At 43.8% G+C, this 21,040-nt stretch overlaps 1 protein-coding gene across 1 annotated transcript; it reads right to left on the bottom strand.

Moving 5' to 3' along the window:
- Positions 1-9,283: 9,283 nt before the first annotated feature.
- Positions 9,284-17,115, bottom strand: SLC30A1 (solute carrier family 30 member 1). Its single transcript, XM_081121009.1, has 2 exons — positions 15,925-17,115; positions 9,284-13,957 (listed from the first exon to the last, which is right to left on the bottom strand). The coding sequence occupies exons 1-2, from the start codon at positions 16,526-16,528 to the stop codon at positions 13,059-13,061; spliced, it is 1,503 nt and encodes a 500-aa protein (XP_080977135.1). The 5' UTR covers positions 16,529-17,115; the 3' UTR covers positions 9,284-13,058.
- Positions 17,116-21,040: the final 3,925 nt, after the last annotated feature.

Raw genomic sequence — 21,040 nt, 5'->3', positions numbered from 1 at the left:
CAAGATAAAGCTAAAGGAGTTCATGACCACCAAATTAGTATTACAAGAAATGTTAAAGGAACTTCTTTAAGAAGAAGTAAGAAAGATAAAAATATGAGTAATAAAATAACAATAACTACATAACTATCAATAATTAATTTAAATGTAAATGGAATAAGTGCTTCAATCAAAAGGCATAGGGTAGCTGAATATATAAGAAAACAAGACATACATATGCTGTCTACAAGAGACTCACTTCAGATCGAAAGATACACACAGATGGAAAAACATATTTCATGCGAATGGAAATTGAAAAAAAAGCTGGAATAGCAAGACTTATACTAGACAAAATAGACTTTAAAACAAAGGCTAGCTTGGCTGTTGTGGCTCAGTAGTCAAGCGTCAACCCACGAACCTGGGGGTCACGGTTCGATTCCTGGTCAGGGCACATGCCCGGGTTGTGGGTTTGATCCCCAGCAGGGGATGTGCAGGAGGCAGCCAATGGATGATTCTCTCTAATCATTGATGTTTCTCTCTCTCTCTCTCCCTTCCTCTCTCAAAAAAATAAAAACTTTTTTTTAAGGCTATAACAAGAAACAAGGAAGGACCCAACAATTCCACTTCTGGGTGTTTATCCGAATAAACCCAAAATGCTAATTTGAAAAGATATATGCATCTCTACGTTTATTGCAGCATTATTTACAATAGCCAAGATATGAAAGCAACCTAAGTGCCCATTAATCAATGAATAGGTAAAGAAGAGGTAGTATGTATACACAATAGGACTCAGCCATCAAAAAGAGGAAAATCTTGTGACCACATGGATGGACTTAGAGTGTATTACGCTAAGTGAAATAAGTCAGACAAAGACAAATACCATATGATTCACTTATATGTGGAATCTAAAAAACAAAATAAGTGAACAAACAAAACGGAAACAAACTCATAGAAACAGAGAACAAACTAATTGTTCCCAGATGGGAGGGGGTTTGGGAGGGGATGGGTGAAAGGGGGACGGGATTAAAATGTGCACATTACCAGTTATAAACACAATCGTGGGGATATAAAATACAGCATGGAGAAAATAATCAATAATATTGTAATAACTATGTATGGTGTTAGATGGTACTAGACTTACCAGGGTGATCACTTCATATGTTATCTACATGTCTAATCACTATGTTGTATACTTGAAACGAATACAATGTTGTATGTAAACTGTAATTAAAAAGTAAAAATAATTTTTTAAAAAAAGAAAAGAAAGAAAGTAAACAGAAACCCCTCCTGGTTTTTCAAGCATAAGGATATTTAATACAAGGAATTAAATATTTTAAAAAATTGGAAGAGCTGAAAGAACAAATCAGGGAAGCTGCTGCTAGAATTCAAATTTGGTGACAACTTTCAGGGAGTCCAGAAGTTGTAAGAAAATTCCCACAGCTATCTAACTCCATCAAGAAGGCGGGTGATGTGACAAACAGCTCCCAAAGGCCTCTGCAGCCAAAGTTCATGAGTGTGTCCATTACTGCTCTTCTAAAGAAAGAACAATACTATTTCTGCTTCTCTTTTATTTCCAAGTTTATCATAAATGTTTCTCATTTGTGGAAATTAATCCAGAAACTTACTGGCAGAGGATTCTGGGAAATATAGTTCTTAGGCTTCTATTCCCTGCAGTACTGAGAACAGCACAGAAAGGAAGAGGAACTGGTGCCAACAGGCAACCAGGCACACCCCGCACAGCTGGCGTCTCCATTCCTTGACCCCCTCATTCCTAGTGGCCTTATCCTTCATTTCACCGCAGCTACTCCCTTGCACGGTCACGCCCTAGGTATGTCATTACCAGTAACTCCATTATTTCACTGTCATGCCTCCTGTCTTCCCAGTTCATACCCTCTGGTATCTGAACTCCAATAGTTGTCCGTCGTCTGAAATTTACCCACCATTTCCTTCCCCTCCACCTCCCAGGTTCCTTTTTACCAGTTTAGATGATCTGATCAATCACTATGATCCCTCATTTCCATACACCCTCAACTCCCTTGCCCCCTCTCTTCCTTCACTGTGCTCTTCTGGAAAAGCACCAACTTTGATTAATTCTAGCTCTCTACCTATTTAACACCTGATCCACAAGAGCTAAACATGTCTAGAAAACATCAACCATGCTAACTGACTTTAAATTCATGGCCAACTATGCCCGGCCGGGCGTGGCTCAGCGGTTGAGCGTCGACCTAGGATCCAGGCGATAGAGGTTCGATTCCCGGTCAGGGCACATGCCCGGGCTGCGGGCTCGATCAATGACTCTCTCATCATTGATGTTTCTATCTCTCTCCCTCCCTCTCCTTTCCTCTCTCTGAAATCAATAAAGATATATTTAAAATAAATAAATAAATAAATAAATAAATAAATAAATAAATAAATAAATAAATAAATAAAAATAAATTCATGGCCAACTATGGTCAAGGAGAAACTTAGCGCCCTCCAGCAATCAGACCCCTTTTCCCTCATCCATGCACCCTCCCACTCTCCAAAAGGGCTATTTCATATGTTCCTCTCTCTTCCCCAAACCCTAACACCTCCTTTTCTACTATCAACTCTCAGCGGCTAACTTTACCTCCCATTTTACTGGTAAAATACAAGTAATTGTAAGAGAACGTTCGCATGTTCCCACCTCATCTACCAAGTCAAGTCTGGACCCATATATTATGCTTTTTCTCCTGATACCACTCTCTCTCCTTCATCACGAATTTTTACCCTCTATCAGATCACTCCCATTAGCCTACAAATATATTGCTGTTTTTCCTATCTTTCAAAAATAGCCCTCTTCCTATCCCATGTCCCCTACCAGCTACTTCCCCATTTCTCTGATTCACTTTATAGCAAAAGTCTTCAAAAGAGTTATCTGTGCTCACTGTTTTCAATTTCTTTTCTCCCATTTTCTCCTGATCTCCCTTCCATCACCTTCTTCCCTCACCTCGTCAAGGTGACCAGTTACTTGCCAATCCATCAGTTCTCAGTTCCCATCTCACTTGGACCCTCAGGACTTTTTAACCCAGTTAATCACTCATTCCTCCCTGGCTTTCTCCCTGGCTTCCACGACACCACCCTCTCTTGGTTTTCCTCCCACCTCACTGGGTGCTGCTTTTTTGTCTTTTGCTAGCTCTTTTGTTTGTTTGTTTGTTTTCCTGACCCCAAAACAGAGCCCCTGGGCTCTGTCCTTGGACATCTCTAAGAGCCCATTGAGGTTGGTGGTCATGAATTTAAGTAAAGCCAATTTTCAGCCAGCCTTACCGCTTTAAATACCTCCTGTAGCTGACGACTCTTGAATTCATATTTCCAGCCAGATCATTTCCCTGAGTTCCAGACTTGAGCATCCAAATGCCTATTTGACACCTTCTGTGGAATGTTTAATAGTCATCTCACATTTAACAGGTCCAACGTCCAATTCCTTTTCTTGCCCCCAGAAACTCCTTTTCCTGTAATCTTCCCATTTCTGTAAGTGGCCAATCCATCCTTCCCAAACAGCTTGGAATCATCTCTGACCCCTCAGTTTCTCTCATTCCCACATCCAATCTGTCGTCAATCCTGACAGCTCTGCCAAGTGTGTCTGGAATCTGGCCACCATTCACCACCTTCACCACAGGGACTGTGTCCAAGCCCCTATCACCCCTCTCCTGGATCAGTACAAGAGCTTTCTAATCCCTGATCCTGCCTCTTCCCTCCTTCATTCTATTCTCAACAAAACAGTCAAAGGATCCGTTTAACACATAAGTCAGGTCATATCATTTCTCAGCCCAAAGCCCTCCAACTCACTCAGAATGAAAGCCAAAATGCAAACACCCTGGTGATTCCCTCATCCCATCTTCTATTCTCCACTCTGTTTCAGCCACACTGGCCTCCCTGTGGTTCTTGAACATGGAAAGCATGTTCCCACCTCAGGACCTTTGTACTTGCTGATCTCGCTACCTGATATACCCTTCCCCAGATATCTGACTTGCCTTTTCTCTTCTCTTAGGCATTTGCTCAAATGGCACATTATCAGTGAGGCTTTTCTGGATTGTCATAAAATAGCATTCCCCTCTTCCTTCCCTGTTTTGCTTTTCTCCTTAACACTCATTGCTGGCTAACTTGCTATAAGTTTTACCTGTCTTCTCCTCTTAGAATGCAGGGGCTATGAGGGCAGGGACTTCATTTGGTTCATAGGAGTATCCTCAATGCCTAGCACAATGCCCAGCACATGGTAGGCATTCAATAATCTATGTTTTGCATCAATTTAATGACTAGGTATAGAGGTCACGAGTGTTGGATGAGGCGGAGAGGTGGGCAGGAGCCAGATCAGCAGGCTTGTAGGTCTTGCTAAAGATCTGGAGGAGGCCTGACATGATCATGACTGTGTCTGGAAAAGCTCTCCAGTCTCCAGAAGGGAAAACACCTCTATTAGAAAGGTGATTCTTGTTTTTGTGCGGTTGAGCGTGGGGAGGTAAGAGGATTTGTTCTCTAGAAAGGCTTCTCCCACTTAGAAGGTGCCAGGGGCTCTAGGACTAAGGAGGGTTCTGCATTTGGACAATACTCAGCACCACATGGAGCTGTAATTATGGCTAATCGGCCCTGTGCTTCTGAATCAGCTGCTCCATCGTCACCCTGCAGGAACCTTACTGCTCCAGAGAGCACCAGAACAGAACACGCCACAGGTGATGTTCTCCCACCTCCCTGTACCCAGTCTCAACCCTCCTTCCCCTCCCGCACTCCTCAACCTGAAAGGATGTCAGTGGAGATGAAGTCCTAGAGGCGAGAGACCAGCTGAGCTCCTCAGGCCTCCAGACAGTGGGCGAGGAGCCGCCTAGGCACAGGAAGGTGTAGGGGTTGGGTGGGGAGCAGACACTGCCCACAGGCCCTGTCAGGATGGAGCCCCCAAGAGCCATAATGCTCGGGCCTAGGGCAGCCCTCAGTCAAAAACTCCCTCTTACCAACACTCCAGCTATACAAACAACTAGACTGTTATGCAGTCTCCTTGGCCTATTGGGCTCCTCAAACTAAATTTGTCTTCTGCACATTCCTTGAGGGTTTTAATAACCTACCAAGAAGAACAAAAAGTCCATTTCTACTAACCTAGTAAGTCAAGCCAAGGTGGAAATACCTTTCAAGGGCACCTCCCTTCCCAACTCCGCAGGACTTTCATTGCAGAGGGCGATGGTGATTAAAGGACAAGACTTATGATCATAACAATTAAAAAAAAAGATTTCTGATGCATTCAAAATCCATTACTTTTTAAAAACTAGAAAGCAAATAGAGGGAAACTTCCTTGAACCTTATCAGTATTATTTCAACTGTTTACTAGGGGAATGCATCTGGTAGAAACTGTAATTAAAAATAAGTTTATTTCTTAAAGCCCCAGAGCTGAGTAGATTGCTTTGGACCAGAGGTGCCTTAAGTCACAGGCGAAGGCAGCTGGCGCGTGGATTCTTCGTCTCTGCAGACCTTCAATTGCTTTTGAAGAGCGCTCACTCAGTGACCTCCATTGCCCCAAATGGTTCTCCCCAAGAAAAGTTTAATTTCTGGCCGGTGACCTCCCCTCCACCCCTTACAAATCCCGTGTTTATGGGGAAAGTGAAACTCTAGTGGAAAATCTTTGAATCAGGAAAAACTTCTGAGCCACAGAAGTAATTGATAGAAAGAAAATGATTCTGCAAACACAGAAATAAACATACCAAAATGTGAGAAAACCTGGGTCAGCAACCCAAGCCATTAGGAGATAGTGAATCTACATTCTTAAAACACACACAATGCAGATTTTCTTGCCACATTCAAAAGAGGTTTCCATTCACCAGAATCCACCTGCAAATGATAAGCTTAGGGAATTGCACAAGAATACACGTTCCAAGGTCAAAATGGAAAGACGCCCAACCCCTTCTCTATAAGGCCAGGGCAGGTAACCGGACGCTTATTGAAAGTGCCTAGTTTATCTGATGTGGCTCCACCCCCGCTCCCAGCCCAGTTCGTCCAATGCACGTTTACTTTGCATATAGAGGTCATGCAGCTCGTTTTCAGTCGTGACTCTGGATGTACAGGGGCCACATTTTATCAGTATTTGAATAAGGGTTGAGAATTGGACAGAGTAGCGAGGTGGCTGTTCTGCTGGCATGGGAGTGCTCAAGGGGGTATAAATAATCGTAGCAACCACCCATTGAGTTCTGCTAAGTGCTAACACCGTGCTAGGCATGCTCCCTACAGCACCGCACTTGAGGTCAGTCTCCTAAAACATAAATACTAATGCCCTCATTTTGCAGGTCAATAATTTGCTCAAGGTTACATAACTCGTAAATGCCAGAGCATGCACTTAAACCAGTCCTCCAGTTGCAAAGTCCACGTTCTCGCCCATTGCATTCATCAGGCTCTTTTTTTTCCAGGGAGGCAAAATCAAGCTGGAAGATCTCTACTTCTGAGCTAAAGCATTTGCTCAAAGCTTCCAGAGTCCAGGCATCCAGGTCAGGCTCAGAGGAACGAGGCTTTCCTTCCTGTCCTGGAGCTGGGAGGCCTTAGGGCTGGAGCTTGTCACTCCCTGGGTTGACTTGCATGCCCAGGACCCTGCTGAGTCACCAAGGCAGTCGCTGCTGTTACGCAACAAATCAGAGCTCCACGAAGCCAGCCCTGCTCCTCAGGGTTCCTCCAACCCCAGATTTCAGTGACCTAACTACGGGCTGGCGACTGATTGGAAGGAAGTCCAAACATTAGAAAAACTTGCTTTGGAGAAGAAAGCTGGTTCTCTCCCTCTCTCTCTTTTTAAGTTATAGTTGACTTACAATAGCGTATTAGCTTCAGGTGTATGACATCATGACTCAACATTTATATTCCTTATGAAGTGATGATCACAGTAAGTCTAGTAGCCATCATTCACCATTCCAAGAGTCTGTCTCCAAAACCCATGCCCTAACCACCACAGATGTCGAGTGGGTTTGTGCACAGGAAATTCTGGGCCCTGATGGAGAAGAGGTGACCACAATGTCCCTTTACTTTCCCTCCCCCCTGAGCCCTCAGCAGAGTCGCTCCCGATCAAAATTCCAAGGCACTGCTCCTGCCGCTGGGAGAGAGCAGGGCCAGCTAAGAACCCAAGGAATGACCCACACATTCCAGGCCTGGCGACTTGCCACAGCCCTTCACATCCAAGTGTAATCTCATCATCTCAGCACCACCAGGATCTTATGTGGCACCGGGTCCTGGTACCTGGTCATTTTTGCACAGTGTATGTGATTTATAAGGAAACAATATTTTTACTTTAGATCAATATATCACAAAAATTGTTCTATAAGCTATTAAATGTGATCTCACTGTTTAAAACGTGGCATAAGTTTTTCAATTGACTTATTTACTTGAGCAAGAAACTTATAGAAATATATATTTACATACACACACATATATATAGTTTTAAAATATAAGTTGATATAGTACCATGTGTTCCAGCGTCAAAAATAGACAAAAAGTGCATTCAAGACCTAATTTATACACTTAACAAAATTAACTGGTTTAATAAAAAGACATACAAAATGCTAACGCTTTGCTTTAAACACTGAGGTAAGAGAAGGTTTCAGGTTGCTCTTTATAAGCCCTTCTCCACAATCCCACACTGTGGGCAAGAGCAGCCTTGCCTTCCAATAAATGAGAAACCATACGGGATGGCATCCGCACCATTTTTTCTCTTTCGTACTTTGTGCTTTGGAGGAATGTAGACACTTTAATATCCTGTAAAATAATAGTTATCACGTGAATGTGACAGGGACTTGGGGAAGCAGATGTTGAAGCAAATCTGCAGAATCATTTTTCCCCTGCTCACTAACTTGTATTTCAAATAGGTGTTCCTTACGTGACTTGTCTCTCAGTTATAATTAAGAGAGAAAACGCTCACCAGACCTACCTGAGCATGCTCACGGCCTGCGCACTCGGGGGTTTGCAAACACTTGTTTTTTCAAAATAGGTAAAAATTGTATTATCCATTGACTTTTTTAAAAAATATATCTTTATTGATTTCAGAGAGAGGAAAGGAGAGGGATAGAGAGAGAGAAACATCAATGATGAGAGACTCATTGATCGGCTGCCTCCTGCACGGCCCCGACTGGGGATTGAGCCCGCAACCGGGGCATGTGCCCTCACCAGGAACTGAACCAAGATCTCCTGGATCCTAGGTCGACGCTCAAAGGCTGAGCCATGCCAGGCCGTACTCCACTGATTTTTTTTAAAAGGAGGAGGAGAGCCCGGCTGGGCATGGCTCAACCGTTGAGCGTCTACCTAGGATCCAGGAGATCTTGGTTCAGTTCCCGGTGAGGGCACATGCCCGGGTTGCGGGCTCCATGATCCCCAGCAGGGGGCGTGCGGGAGGCAGCCGATCAGTGACTCTCATCATGGATGTCTCTCTCCCCCCTAGTAGCTGATTTGCCCTCCTGTCTCACTTTGTCTACTTCCCCCTCTGAATCTATCCTGTACAGTGTCTTTCCCACTTTCTCATTTTTCCACTCAAAAATTGATGGCTTCCTCCATTCCTATAAAACCAAATTCAAACCAGCTGTCAACCTTCTCTCTTCCTTTCCCTACCTCTCGACCCTCAACTGTCATGCTATTCCATGCCCCCTTGCCTTTCAACCCCTACCCCTCCTTCCAGTTTTAACCTACAGAAATCCTTTCCAAAGATTTTTGCCCCTTCTTTGGAGTATCTACTGTATTTTTCAATTCTATTAATTTTCTACTGCCATTTATTGTCAATCCATTTTTCAACTGTTTATTTCCCAGCCAGAAGTATAAGTTGTTGTTTTTTAAATCCTTCTTATGAGACTACATTTATGATAGTCCTGAACTCATACAACCAAACTCATGTACTTTTGGGTTAACAGTTGCAGATAATTATATAAGTGTGGAATATTTAATAATCCTTGTTAGTAACTATGCTTACAAATAAACAATAGCAAGTACCTAAAGAAGCATATTAACCTACAGCTACATTAATTTATAAATGCTTATAAAAAACTTCACAGCCATTGAGTATTTCATGTTGGTGAGCCTTTGCACCATTACCCTTTCAATTTCCACTGAAATTTTTGCCCACATTTGTTTTCCTCATCACTGTCCTTTAACCTAGTCATTCCGCACACCAGCAACACTCACGTTAAGCTGCAACTTCCCTTTCAATACATGAAGTCCAGCTCTCTTCTACACAACCCAGCGTAGCACAGGAGGGGAGGCCATATGCACAAAATAATCCAATAGATATTTAAAAATTAATTTATTTTTCTACTTGACTTTTAATAAATGAGAAGAAACACAGTAGTCTGTCTCATAAAGAACATTTATAATACATAACAATCCATAAAGCCTCAATGATGAGGTAGGAACAGCTTTGGAAAACAATGCACAGTCATAAAACATACAAAAAGTTAGGTAAAATGTTGCAGCACTAAAGACATCTTATGTGCATCTGCATTAATGAGATGATAGTTGCATTTAACTGTGCCACATCTGGCCCAAAGGACAGGCTGTGGCAGACACAAAACAACACAACATGGAAGTTTCATAAAGAATCACAGAATACACTGGTACAAGTCATTGTGCTGTTTCAAGACAGAACCCTAAGGTGGCAATTTGTGTCTTTTTATATATCACCACATATTAATTTTATGTTACATTCTCTTCAGTATCTTTTTGCCAAAGACACTGGACCATAAAATTTTTGGTTTAAAAGTTTAAACTGAATGACATACAAAAAGCTCTTGTGCCAGTAAAAACGACTGCTAAATATTCCAGAGCTTGTTAGTAAAACAAAATAGCATTGCCACACAGCATTGGTATAGCTACATCAAAATAGTGCTACTACAATTTCCATTTCAGATGGTCAAACACTGTATTTGACAGTTGCAATTTATAAAACAAACAAAAAAAAACCCCTTTACCTTCCCAAGAGTTTTAACACTGTTTTATGACTTAACTGAAACGCTAATAAAATAAATAATCTATACTGTAGAACTAGTCTCCACATTTATGTATGTGAACATCTTTAAGACAGCAGGTAAATGACATTATATCATTCAAATGATATCTGCTTAGAGACAGTAAAAATCTTCAACTCAATACCAGTTAGCCTACTAAATACTTCACATTAGGTTCCATAGGCTTTTTCCCTCAAAACTTTCAAGAGTTCAAAATTAACTGAGGCTGTTAACAAGATACAAAATGTTAACATAGTCTCCTACCTATTGTGATTTTCCAAAGGATGGAAATTTTTCCTATTTAAATTACATACCTTAGTCAAACATTGTTTTCTAAAATGTTAAAATACATACAGCAAAGTTTTTGAGAGTTTTTTGACTTTTTTCTTGTAGGTTCTAGTCCTTACTTTTACAATGTGTATGCCCTTCAAAAAAAACCTATACATTCATATAAGCTAAAAGGTGACAATGGAGAATTAAATCTCTCATCACTAAGGCTGTATTTGGCTTGGAAAAATTTCTGGTTGGTTCTAATTCAGGTACATGCAGCACCTCCTTCTCACTAAACCGAGACAATAGACAAGTTGCTAAACACATTCTAAATACACTGATCTTGCTCAAATATAAAAGAGCCAGGAGAGATGCACCTCCTAAAACTGATGCAGTGTTATAAAACCGCATATTTAAATATTGGGTTTAAGTCTCCGAATAATTCAGGGTATTCCCTTCATTTTCTTTCAGGAAAGAAGAAGCTATTTTGGAAAAGACACCTAAATCCCACAATATTTAAATATAAAAGCATTTTTAAAAGATAATGCTAATATAGCTAAAAATGGGTTAGAAAGTGCATTGTAAAGAAATAAATAATTCTCTGCTAAAACTCAAAAGGTGAGTCAGTGCCCACTGATTTCACTATTATGACAAAGACCTTTGAAAAAAAGAGAACCTTCCCAAGGTACCACTTTGTTACATATAAGCTACTTCAAAATTATGAAACGTGAAATAACTGAAATCTAGAGGCTGTTACCTTCAAAGCACTTTTGAAAAAAAAAAAAAAATAGCCCTTGTCCCAAGCTTATACACTATTTTTAAAAATCCTCATTCAATTGATGTCTTACACATTATACAACCTTTTTAAAAAGACTCAATAGAGCATTTGTAAAGAAAATCCCATAGAATCTAATATATTTACCAGTTATCCTATTGTATCATTACTGAAATGTTTCTATAACAAACTGTTTTGAGATCTTAATGCTTTGTAGTTTAAAGTGTTAAATCAGGAATGTACATGATACAGTACAATTTGAAATTCTCTCTCTTACCCAAACAATGAAATTCCCCAATTTCATGTTTTAAAAAATTGTTTGCAAAATTCAAAGTAACTACCAGCTTAGGAACTAAATTCCACAATATGAGATAAGAGTATTAAATGTCAAGATGTATTACAGATTGGCAGGTTATGGTTTTGGCCCATTATAGTAAATGTGAACTTACAAACTGTTTCTAAAATTACCTCATTGTCATTGGAAAAATCGGCTGTTCTTAAATAGGCCCATTGCCAGCAACAGGCTTATTTATGCTAGAAAAAAACTACACCATCTACCACAGAATTTAACTGTCAAAGGCCTTCACTTTCATCTTAAGACCCATTAAACAATGAATTATTTCAAATCCCAAAAGGTGGCCATCTCAAAAGTAGTCAGCTATAAAAGTCACTGAAGTAGTCAGGATACCTTGTTTCTAGAAAAATAGAGCTATATATGATAACTGATATTAATATTCATCCTTTTGAGGACAAAAATCTAGTTTCTTCACAAAGCATAATCCCTCTCTATCAAGAAAAATATAACTTAAATAGCCTTAAATAACATTTGTGTGTGGATTCAAAATCCATAGCAACAATAAAATATCCAAGAACAACTTCCTGCGTAGGTATTGTAGATCTGAGTGATATCAAGACAGGATAACTTACAGAATCTTAATTATTAATTTTGCCTTAACTCATTTTGCTTCTTTAAAATTTAATATCCAAATTGCATTAACCTTCAGATTTCTTTCTTCTCCTAAGTCAGTGGCTCTTGGCAAAACACAAGCATTGCTGGTGGTGTTTAAAAAGCTGCATTTGAATCCATTCATGATGGGTCACTATGAAATGACTAACTCTGAAAAGTTTTTTTAAAAGATCCCATTAGTAAGTCTGCATTTAACATGTAATTATTAGATAGTGTTTAATGTCCTTAAAAACATTTACTGTATAAATGTGCTTCTGATGCCAATCTTTCAAAGCAAGTAATGCTGGTAAACACGTCCATGTTTTAGACTAACTCTGGTAAGAAAAAAAACATGTTCAGACTCTCAGAATTTAGAAATATAGTCTCAATATTAATTTACAATAATCTAAATATTTAATTTGGTAAACTTTCTTCCCTGCTCTTACTCCCTATATGCCCTATTATGTGTAAACTATAGTTCAAGTTGTTAATTATATCTCACTGTTTATTAGAGTAATAGTCAGCAATATACAACACAGGATAATAACTGATCTTTAGTATTATAAATACCCCATATGAAGAAAAAAAGAAACTTTTCCTAATAATATCCATCAGTCACTCTGAAAAGATGCTGCCACTATGCTATATAATGACCTTAAAGAGCAAGTAAATATTACCTAAAGTATCAAAGGAAACAAAGTTGTTGATTAAAAGTTCTAACAATTATAATTTTAATAAACAAAATATAACACTGGGGGAAAAGAAAAGCAGAGAAATTCCAGTAACAATTTTAATTTATTTATCCCCCTAATTAATTTTTCACCATGGAAAAACTGGAAATCAAATGTCATTATGTTATATAAGGTTTATATTTAAACAAAAATGTAACATAGTGTTAGAACTGGCTTTCCAAAATTGTTACAGCATAGCTGTACTCTGCACTAAGAATCACAAAGTTGTAATACAGAAGTCTGTTAAACAGTCCCATTATGTTCTTACAAAAATAGAATTAAACTGTGTGACCAGACAAGGACTTCAATTACACTACTTGGCAAACTTAGAATTTCAATGGAGTCTTTTCCCTCTTGCAGTTTAAAGCAAAAGTCAAATACCACATCTTTTTCAAGACTCACAAAGATGATTCGGGTTGTCTGTTTGGCATCTTTTTAATCTCTATCACAACAGCAGGCATGTTTTCAGCTTTAGTCCTCTTGGGCTTCTCTAGATTGTCACTAAGTTCTAAACAAGAAATGCTAACTGTTGGGGCCTTTTCTGTATCCTTTCCAGAAAGGGCTTGTGGCCGAGTCCCACAACACTGCTTCAAAGCACACTGAGTTCTGCAGGCAAGTTCACATGGGACTACACTCGATTTAGAGCCTACACTAGCAAATTCAGGCTGAATGGTAGTAGCGTGAATTCCGTGATTATGAAAAACGTCTTTAATGATTTTAGCCACCTGCATGTATGATGTTGGATCTTCACATTTTATGTGAGCAGTGGCAATGATTCTGCTTCCAGCAAGTTGCCAAACATGTAACTCATGAACTTCCTCAACTCCTTCAACATTTCGAAGTTCTTTTATCAAATTTCTGATATCAATTTGTTTAGGAACAGTTTGTAGGAGAATAAGAGCAGATTCCTTAAGTAATGGGTAAGTTGTGTAAAGGAGTATACAGACCATTACCATACAAAGAGTTGGATCTAAATATAGCACCCAGCAAGGACCAGCCTTATAAACTGTTGCCTGAGTAGTATTCATTATTTGCATCATTGCTTTGCAGGGGTCAGGGGTACACGGGTTCTCACAGAACTTCCCTACAGGACAACCTTGCCAAGAAAAGTAAAAGACCAAGGCATTTACTACTACAATCACTGAACCCAAAGCATCTCCAAAGACATGCAGAAAAACTCCACGCATGTTAAGTTGTCCGGCCTTATCACCATCTTCTATTTCCATTTGGTCGGCTTCTCTGATAACATTCCCGTTCACTTGTACATCCGTTGTGTTATTTCTGGACTTTTCTGGATCTGCAAAGAAACACAAATTCCGCATCAAATACACTTAAAGTGTTTATATAAACATCCTTGTCTAATTTATAAAAACATCCTTGTGAAAATGTTTCTGAAAACATAATTTTAAAATGTGCTTGCGACAATTTAATATAAATCGACATACTGGGACCAAGCTAGGACATAATGGCCGGGGCTAAATAAAGCCATTAAGATGATAGTTTCCCCGTTCTCCTAACCACCCTACCTCCCCCACTCTAAAAAGTTTATCTTCTGTGGAGGTGGGGTCCTGTGAATATTCTGCTATACTTTTTGGCATATATCAAAAAGAAAACAAAATTGAATGCTAATGCCCCAAATTAAATGCAGCTATGGATAAGTCTAATACAAAGGTTTGATTTGACACGGAGCTCTAGTCACTTTCTGTCTTTAAGGTGTCAAGGTTAAGTTTTAAATGTTTATTATGAATATAAGTGACAGAGTTTCTTGGTCGAGAGGATTTAGAAACTGACAGAACAACAATATAAAGGTATCAACAATCACAAAGTAACCTCAGTAAAAATTTCAATTAAATAATCATTATGTACCTTACTCTTATTTTTAGACTATTTGGAAGTGTACACCATGATGACTTGTTATTTCTATACATTATGAAAGAATCCCCCCCTCCCCCCCCCCATCTACTTAACACATCCATTGCCTCACACATTTATCTCTCTGGTTTTATTTGCTTGTTTGTTTGTTTTGGTGAGAACAGTGAAGTTCTACTCTTCATAGCAAATTTCAATTATACAACACAGTGTTATCCACCACAGTCACCATGTGTTACACAGCTCCTCTTATTATCTTAAAGCTGAAAGTCTGTACCTTTTTATTACCAACCTCTCCCTATTTCCCCCATACCCTATAACTCTTAAACCAAATGTAATGATCTGTTAAAAAAAAAAAAAAATCAGAGCAGCTTAGTTTTCTTTGGAATAACACCCTGCAGAGTGCGAATGAGAGGAAATTCAATTTATTTACTAAACCTTTTCAATGTACAACCTGAATTTCATTAACCTAATATCCTGCATCTTAAAAACAAGGGGAACTGTCTATGTAGTATCCTGCAACTAGGCAAATAAATAGAAAGGGAAAGAATTGGAAGGAAATACAAACTGTTAACATCACTGAGCTTGGGTAGTAGGGCATTCACGGGTTGACTCCTTTTTCCGTCTCCTTTCTTTCCACATTTTCCAAATTTCCTTCAAGAGCACTTACGCTTGGAATGAACAGCATCCATTAAAAACATAAGATGAATAAATTACCATCACTCTTCTTTTAGCGTGGTTGATGGAAAAGCGCCAACTGAAATGTGAAACATGCCTAAACAGGTCCTAAATCTAGGATTTTCAGGATTCGGGTGGAGACGTTTGGACAATTAACTGAAACGCACACTGCTGCTCGTAAGAGAGACCTCTCTGAGCGCCGAGAGGCCCGTGGCTAGAGAGCCCTGAACACACTATTAAGAAACTTGTCCAAAGGGCACAAGAACCACCTGCATTTCAAACAGCCAACCACGAAGAACGGACGGCCGATTCTCTCCATTTCCCAACAGGGCCAAGAAACTGAATTAGGAAGCATTTTTGAGCCCTTAAAAACCCAAGTTAGACGGTGTCGGGGGAAGACAGCCCGCTGGGGCAGCCAGCGCGCGGCAGGCGGCCGCCACCGCGGGGCCCGCGCCCCACTCGCGGGCGCGCCGCGCCCCCTCCGCCCCCGGGGGCGCCCCCGGGCCGCCGGCACCCGCGCAGGAAGGGGTCCTATTTGCTCGCCTCTCCCGGCGGGGCGGGACCTGGAGCGAGCGGGAAGGCGGCGGAGGCCGGGCGCGGCGCGGTGCGGGTCGGCTCGGGCACCAGGGGGCGTGCGGGCCACCTCGCCCCGGCCAGGCCAGGCTGGGGTCCGGGGCTCTCCAAACGCCAACCAACCACCTGAGGCGGACGACTCACCTGTCCCGTCCAGTTTCAGCCCGTTGGAGTTGCTGCTATTGGTCACCAGGGTGTTGGTCTCCTCCTGGTCGGGTCTCTGGTCGCCGGGGCTCATGCTGGTGTCGCTGTCCCCGGGGCGGTTGCCCTTGCCGCGGACCCCTTTGGGGAGGCCCCCGTGCGAGTGGCCGTGGCCGGAGCTGTCGCCGAAGCCGCTGTGATGGTGGAAGAGGCAGAGCCCCAGCACGTTGACCAGCAGCCCCACCACGCCGACCCCGAGCACCACCAGCGGCTGCTGCATCTCGTGCGGCTCGATGAAGCGCTCGATGGCCTCCAGCAGGATGGCGAAGCAGAGGCCGGTCAGGAAGATGGCGTTCACCAGAGCCCCCATCACTTCGGCCCGGATCCAGCCAAACGTGTTCTTCTGGGTGGCGTGGGTCCGCTGGGCGAAGCGCTGGGCCACCAGTGCCACCAAGAGCGCCAGCACGTCCGACAGCATGTGGAAGGAGTCGGAGAGCATCGCCAGCGACGAGGTCACCCGGCTCACCACCACCTCCAGCACCATGAACAGGAAGGTCAGCATCAGCATGCACAGCAGCCGGCTCCGGTTGCGGCCCCAGCACCCCATGGCTGCGGCTCGGGGGCCCGCCGAGCGCGGCGCGGACACTCGGGAGGCGGTGGCCGGGAGGCGCCGAGGGTCGGTCTAGGACTCGGTGGCGGGAGGCGGACGGCGCGGGGCTCTCTGCCCCCGAGCCGGGCCGCTAGGGACACTGCCGAGGGCGCCTCCGGGGTCGGGAGGGGGCGAGCCCCGGGGTAAGCCGCCAAGCCCCCGCGCCTGTGGGCGTCCCCGAAGGGCCGGCGGCGCGCAGCTCCTCAGGCGCCCGTCCTCCGAGCCCGGGCGGAGGCCCGGCTCAGCCCCAGCAGCCGCACACCCGCAGCGGGGCGGCGGAGGCGGCGGCGTTGGGGAACTGGGGTTCCCGGAGCCCGGGGACCAGGAGCCCCACCAGAAGCAAGAGCCGGCGTGCGGTGGGGGCGGGCGACAGGCAGCTCGGCGCTGCGAGAGCTCCAAGCATCTGCAGGCTTTCGGCGCAGGTTTTGCCTCCGCTGGTCGCCTCCGCGGGGGCTCGGCTCGAGGAGCCGACGCCGGGGAAGCTCAAAAGGCGGCGGCCACAGCAGTTGCACTCGGCCCGGTGTCGGGCGCCTTCTTCTCCCCCCAGCCTTTGCAGACGGTTTACAAAAAAACTTTGCTTTGCACTCGGAACCCCCGTTTTCACACGGACCTGAGTGTGACAAGGCTTCGACGCCCCGCCCACCAGGCTCGGCACGCTTTCCCATTGGCCAGGATCCCGTCACGACAGCCTCCGCGTCCCGCCCATCCGCGCCAACTATTGGATGGGGTCTCGGCGAGGCAGGCGGGGGCGGTGCTGCGGCTCCGACCGATGGGGGCGGAGCCTCTTCCCCTCGGAGCCGGGCGTGGGCTGGGGGGCCGCGGCCGGGTGCAGCGGCGGGCGTCGTGGGGGAGGGTCGGGGGCGCGGGCCGGGTGCAGCGGGAGGGGGAGGGGCGAGCGGGGCTCCGCGCCTCGGGCGAGGCCCCTGCCCTGGCGCCGCGGGTCCTCGCAGCCCACCGCACACCTGCGGGGCCCCGCAGCAAACAGACTTTGATCCTGGGAGCCGAGTCCACGTGGGGCGGGCCGCGCGGCCGCGGGGTGACAGACCGCAGCCTGGGAGCGGCCGGGACGGAGCCCCCCGTGTGCGGGGCCCGGTGTGCGCCTTACTGCCCCCGGTGCCTAGACTGGGCGACAGACTCTTGAACACGTAACTTGTGACCATGCCCAGCACCGGGCTGAGGAGTTAGTGGTACTTCAAGGCGGTCCTGCCGCCGGATCTGTGTAAATGTTTTTGTAAAGCAGATAAGCCCTATGGCCACCGTCCCTAGGAGACCTTGCGTAAAATCAGGTATGTCTGTCACTGATTATCCAAGGACCCCTTAGGGTGGGGGCCGCAAAGCGGAGACACCTGGTTCTGGTCCTTCCCCAGGAGCCGCTGTGTGAACCTGGGCAGGTCAACTAACCTCTCTAGACTCGCTTCCTCATCTGTGGACAAGAGGACTTCCCAAGGCTCCTCCCGGCTACAATGTCCAGGTTCTGTGATTTAACAAACATCTTATTTATAGGCTACAAACCGCGGAACCCTGTGTTGGTTGCTATGGGGAAGGGGAGGGGCAGTAAGAATAAAGAAGGAGCTTCTGTCCAGGTGGAGGTAAAATATAAACATAGAGACTTTTTTAAATCACCATGAAATACTCTTAATAAATTCTGCCACCACTAGAGTAGATGTATGTATGTGCCATGCTCTGGGTTAATGGGAGATTGGTTAATCTGGAAATGAGGGCTTCCTGATCCTAAATCCAGGGAGGGTGCCTGGAATCAAGAGTGGCCTGAGCTAGACCAGCAAAGGCCTTGCCACACCCCTGAACCCAAAGAAGGACCCCAACTGCTCTGGGTTTCACATGACAAAGGCAGTGTTAGTGCCCTAGGGGCCGGGATATAAGCTCTTTTGAAGCTGTTATTTTGCACTTTCTTATATTTCTATCATTCCCCCTCCCCCCCACCACCACCTGTATGTGGTGTTTCTCCACCCATACTGGAGAGCTGGATTCCCCTCTTCTATTTCTGCCCTGCCAGAATAGAAAAGAATGCAGGAGAGTTTCCAAGACATTATAAGGGAAGGACAGATAGAATCTGATGATTAATCGGGAAGGGGGAGGGTGAACGCTAAGGAGGATAATTTAACAAAGATAGTCCCAGTGCTTCTAACCTGACAAGGAAGATACTGCCTTAAACAGGTGAGAAAGTTGGGGAAGGGTGGGGCAGCAAGGAGCTGATTTTAAGGGGAACTAGCCCTTACTGGGCCGGTTTTTAGTTTGAAGGGAAGTCTGGATGGTGGCAGTAAGGAGAGAGGAGATGGGTTTGGGGACTTACATAATGTCCTCTCCTTTGGTATAGACAATTGACGTTTACTTGGACATATATGCAAACATAGCTTCAAAGCTTTCAACCAGCCCTCCTGTACATCTGTGTTTCTCTCTCTCCCTTCCCCTCTCTAAAATAAAAACAAACACAAAAGAACAGGCTTTTAGGTTCAACTCAACAGTCACTTATGAGAAACTACTTTTTTTTTAATTATTATTTTTTAATTCTTCACTCAAGGATATGTTTTTATTGATTTGAGAGAGAGAGGAAGGAGGAGAGAGAGAGAGAAACATCGATGTGAGAGAGAAACATCAATCGGTTGCCCCCGTACGCACCCCTGCCAGGGATCAAACCCGAAACCTAGGTATGTACCCTGATTGGGAATCGAACCCACAGCCTTTTGGTGTACAGGATGTCGCTCCAACCAACTGAGCCACCCTGCCAGGGCTTTGAGAAACTACTTTATGCAGGCATTTTTTTCTTTTGTAAGCCTTTTCCCAGGCAGTGTGCTTTATTCTCTCATAATTAAGGGGAGGGGTAGTGGTAGGAGGTTCATCTTCCAAGTTATTAAAGGTTACAATCATATATTTCATAAAGAGTAATATCATTTGCATAGTAGCAAAACATTTCAGTCACGTAAACATTTTTCCCCCTAGCACTGGGTAGAAAAAAATACTTTGGTAGCTTGATTCACATTCTTCCTTTTTCAGCTGGTTGTCCTAGCACAGTGTTAGCACAGCTAGGAGTGGATTAAAATGAGGGGAAACACTCACCCACCAGCACCCCTGGAGATTGTGGCCCCACAGTTTGAGTAAAATGACTTGGCTTTTTCTTCCTAATTCTCAAGAACTCTCCGGATAATTTGCTTACTACCCAAACTGACTGAACTCAGCATGCTTTAAAGATGAGACAATAACGCTCCTTTTGGAGGGAGACTGCCAGTTTGAGAGAAAGTCAGATGTTTAACACAAACTGCAATCTCAGAGCCCTCTGAGTAGGACCTCTCCCAGCTCTCCATGCCAAGCTCCTCGGACCCGCAGCTTCCGGGCTCGAGCTAGCCTGCAGATTATCAGTCCAAAATGTCAGTTTGAGAGGATTCTTATAAAAAGCTGCTGAACGCAGACACACCTCTGAATCCTGGTTATCAAAAATTAAGAGTGTATGAAGCTGTACCATAGAAAGAGGAAGAAAATCACGTGAAAAACAGATTGCGTTTGCACAACAGTAAGTCACTTCTAATGTTCAATCTTAAAGCAAAAATGATGGGGAAAAGAGATCTGTTTTGTTTCGGAATGTACTTGAATAATTATTACAAATATAAGCTAAAATCTCTAGCAACAACAGGAGGGCCAGAGTTTGAATTTTTAGCTGCTTCCTGGGGGACCAGGCAGTAGAACAAAGAATAGACAAGTAACAATGCAGTGCTAAAGCCCAGAAACATCACAAAGGGGCTCAGGGGTATAAGCGGAATCACATTAAAGGGTCAGAGCAGGAAACCCCACAAGAAAGCAAAGGGGAAACAGGAACAGTGCAGGGAGCAGAATGTATACTGAGAGGCCCAGGACAATCACTGGGCTTTTTGTTGAATGGCAGGTGAGGGTGAACTGCAAAGGAAAACTCGTTTCTCTCAGAGACTGAAAACTGGATCTAAGTTCTCCAGGTCATCTAGAAATCAAGGTACTGACACCTATCCAGAAAGGCTCATGAACAGCATTTGTGAATTTCTTGGGTGCAGTGTTACGTGATCCCAGAAATTGTTGAAGGCTCGGGTAGTCAGTTGTAAGGTTTAGACTGAATGCCCTTCTACTCTAGGGACTGGAGGTTGTAATTAATGAACAAAGTATAGAAGTTGTAAAAAATAAAATTTAATTTTAAAGCATGTTTCTATGACTCTATTCATTATATGTATATAGAGATGATGCTGACCAGTAGAGCGTTTTGAAAGTATCACACATCTAATGGGTTTTAGAAAGCTCAGGGAACTGGTCCTTAAAAGTTACTGTGTGACTTTGGACAAGTTATTAAATCTCTCTAGGCCTCACTTTTCACATCTTTTCAGTGAGGGGTGTAAGAGACAGTGTCTTAACTGGAGTTAAGATGTGAGTAAAGGAGAGGATGCTGCCTGGGTGATACTCTCAGGTGGGCCTTTCAGGTTACCAGTACTTGGA

The sequence above is a fragment of the Miniopterus schreibersii genome, assembly GCF_964146895.1.
Source record: "Miniopterus schreibersii genome assembly, chromosome: 19".
In the NCBI taxonomy this organism is placed as follows: domain Eukaryota; kingdom Metazoa; phylum Chordata; class Mammalia; order Chiroptera; family Miniopteridae; genus Miniopterus; species Miniopterus schreibersii.
The sequence above is the reverse complement of the archived record's forward strand: the minus strand, read 5'-3'. Positions and strand labels throughout refer to the sequence as shown.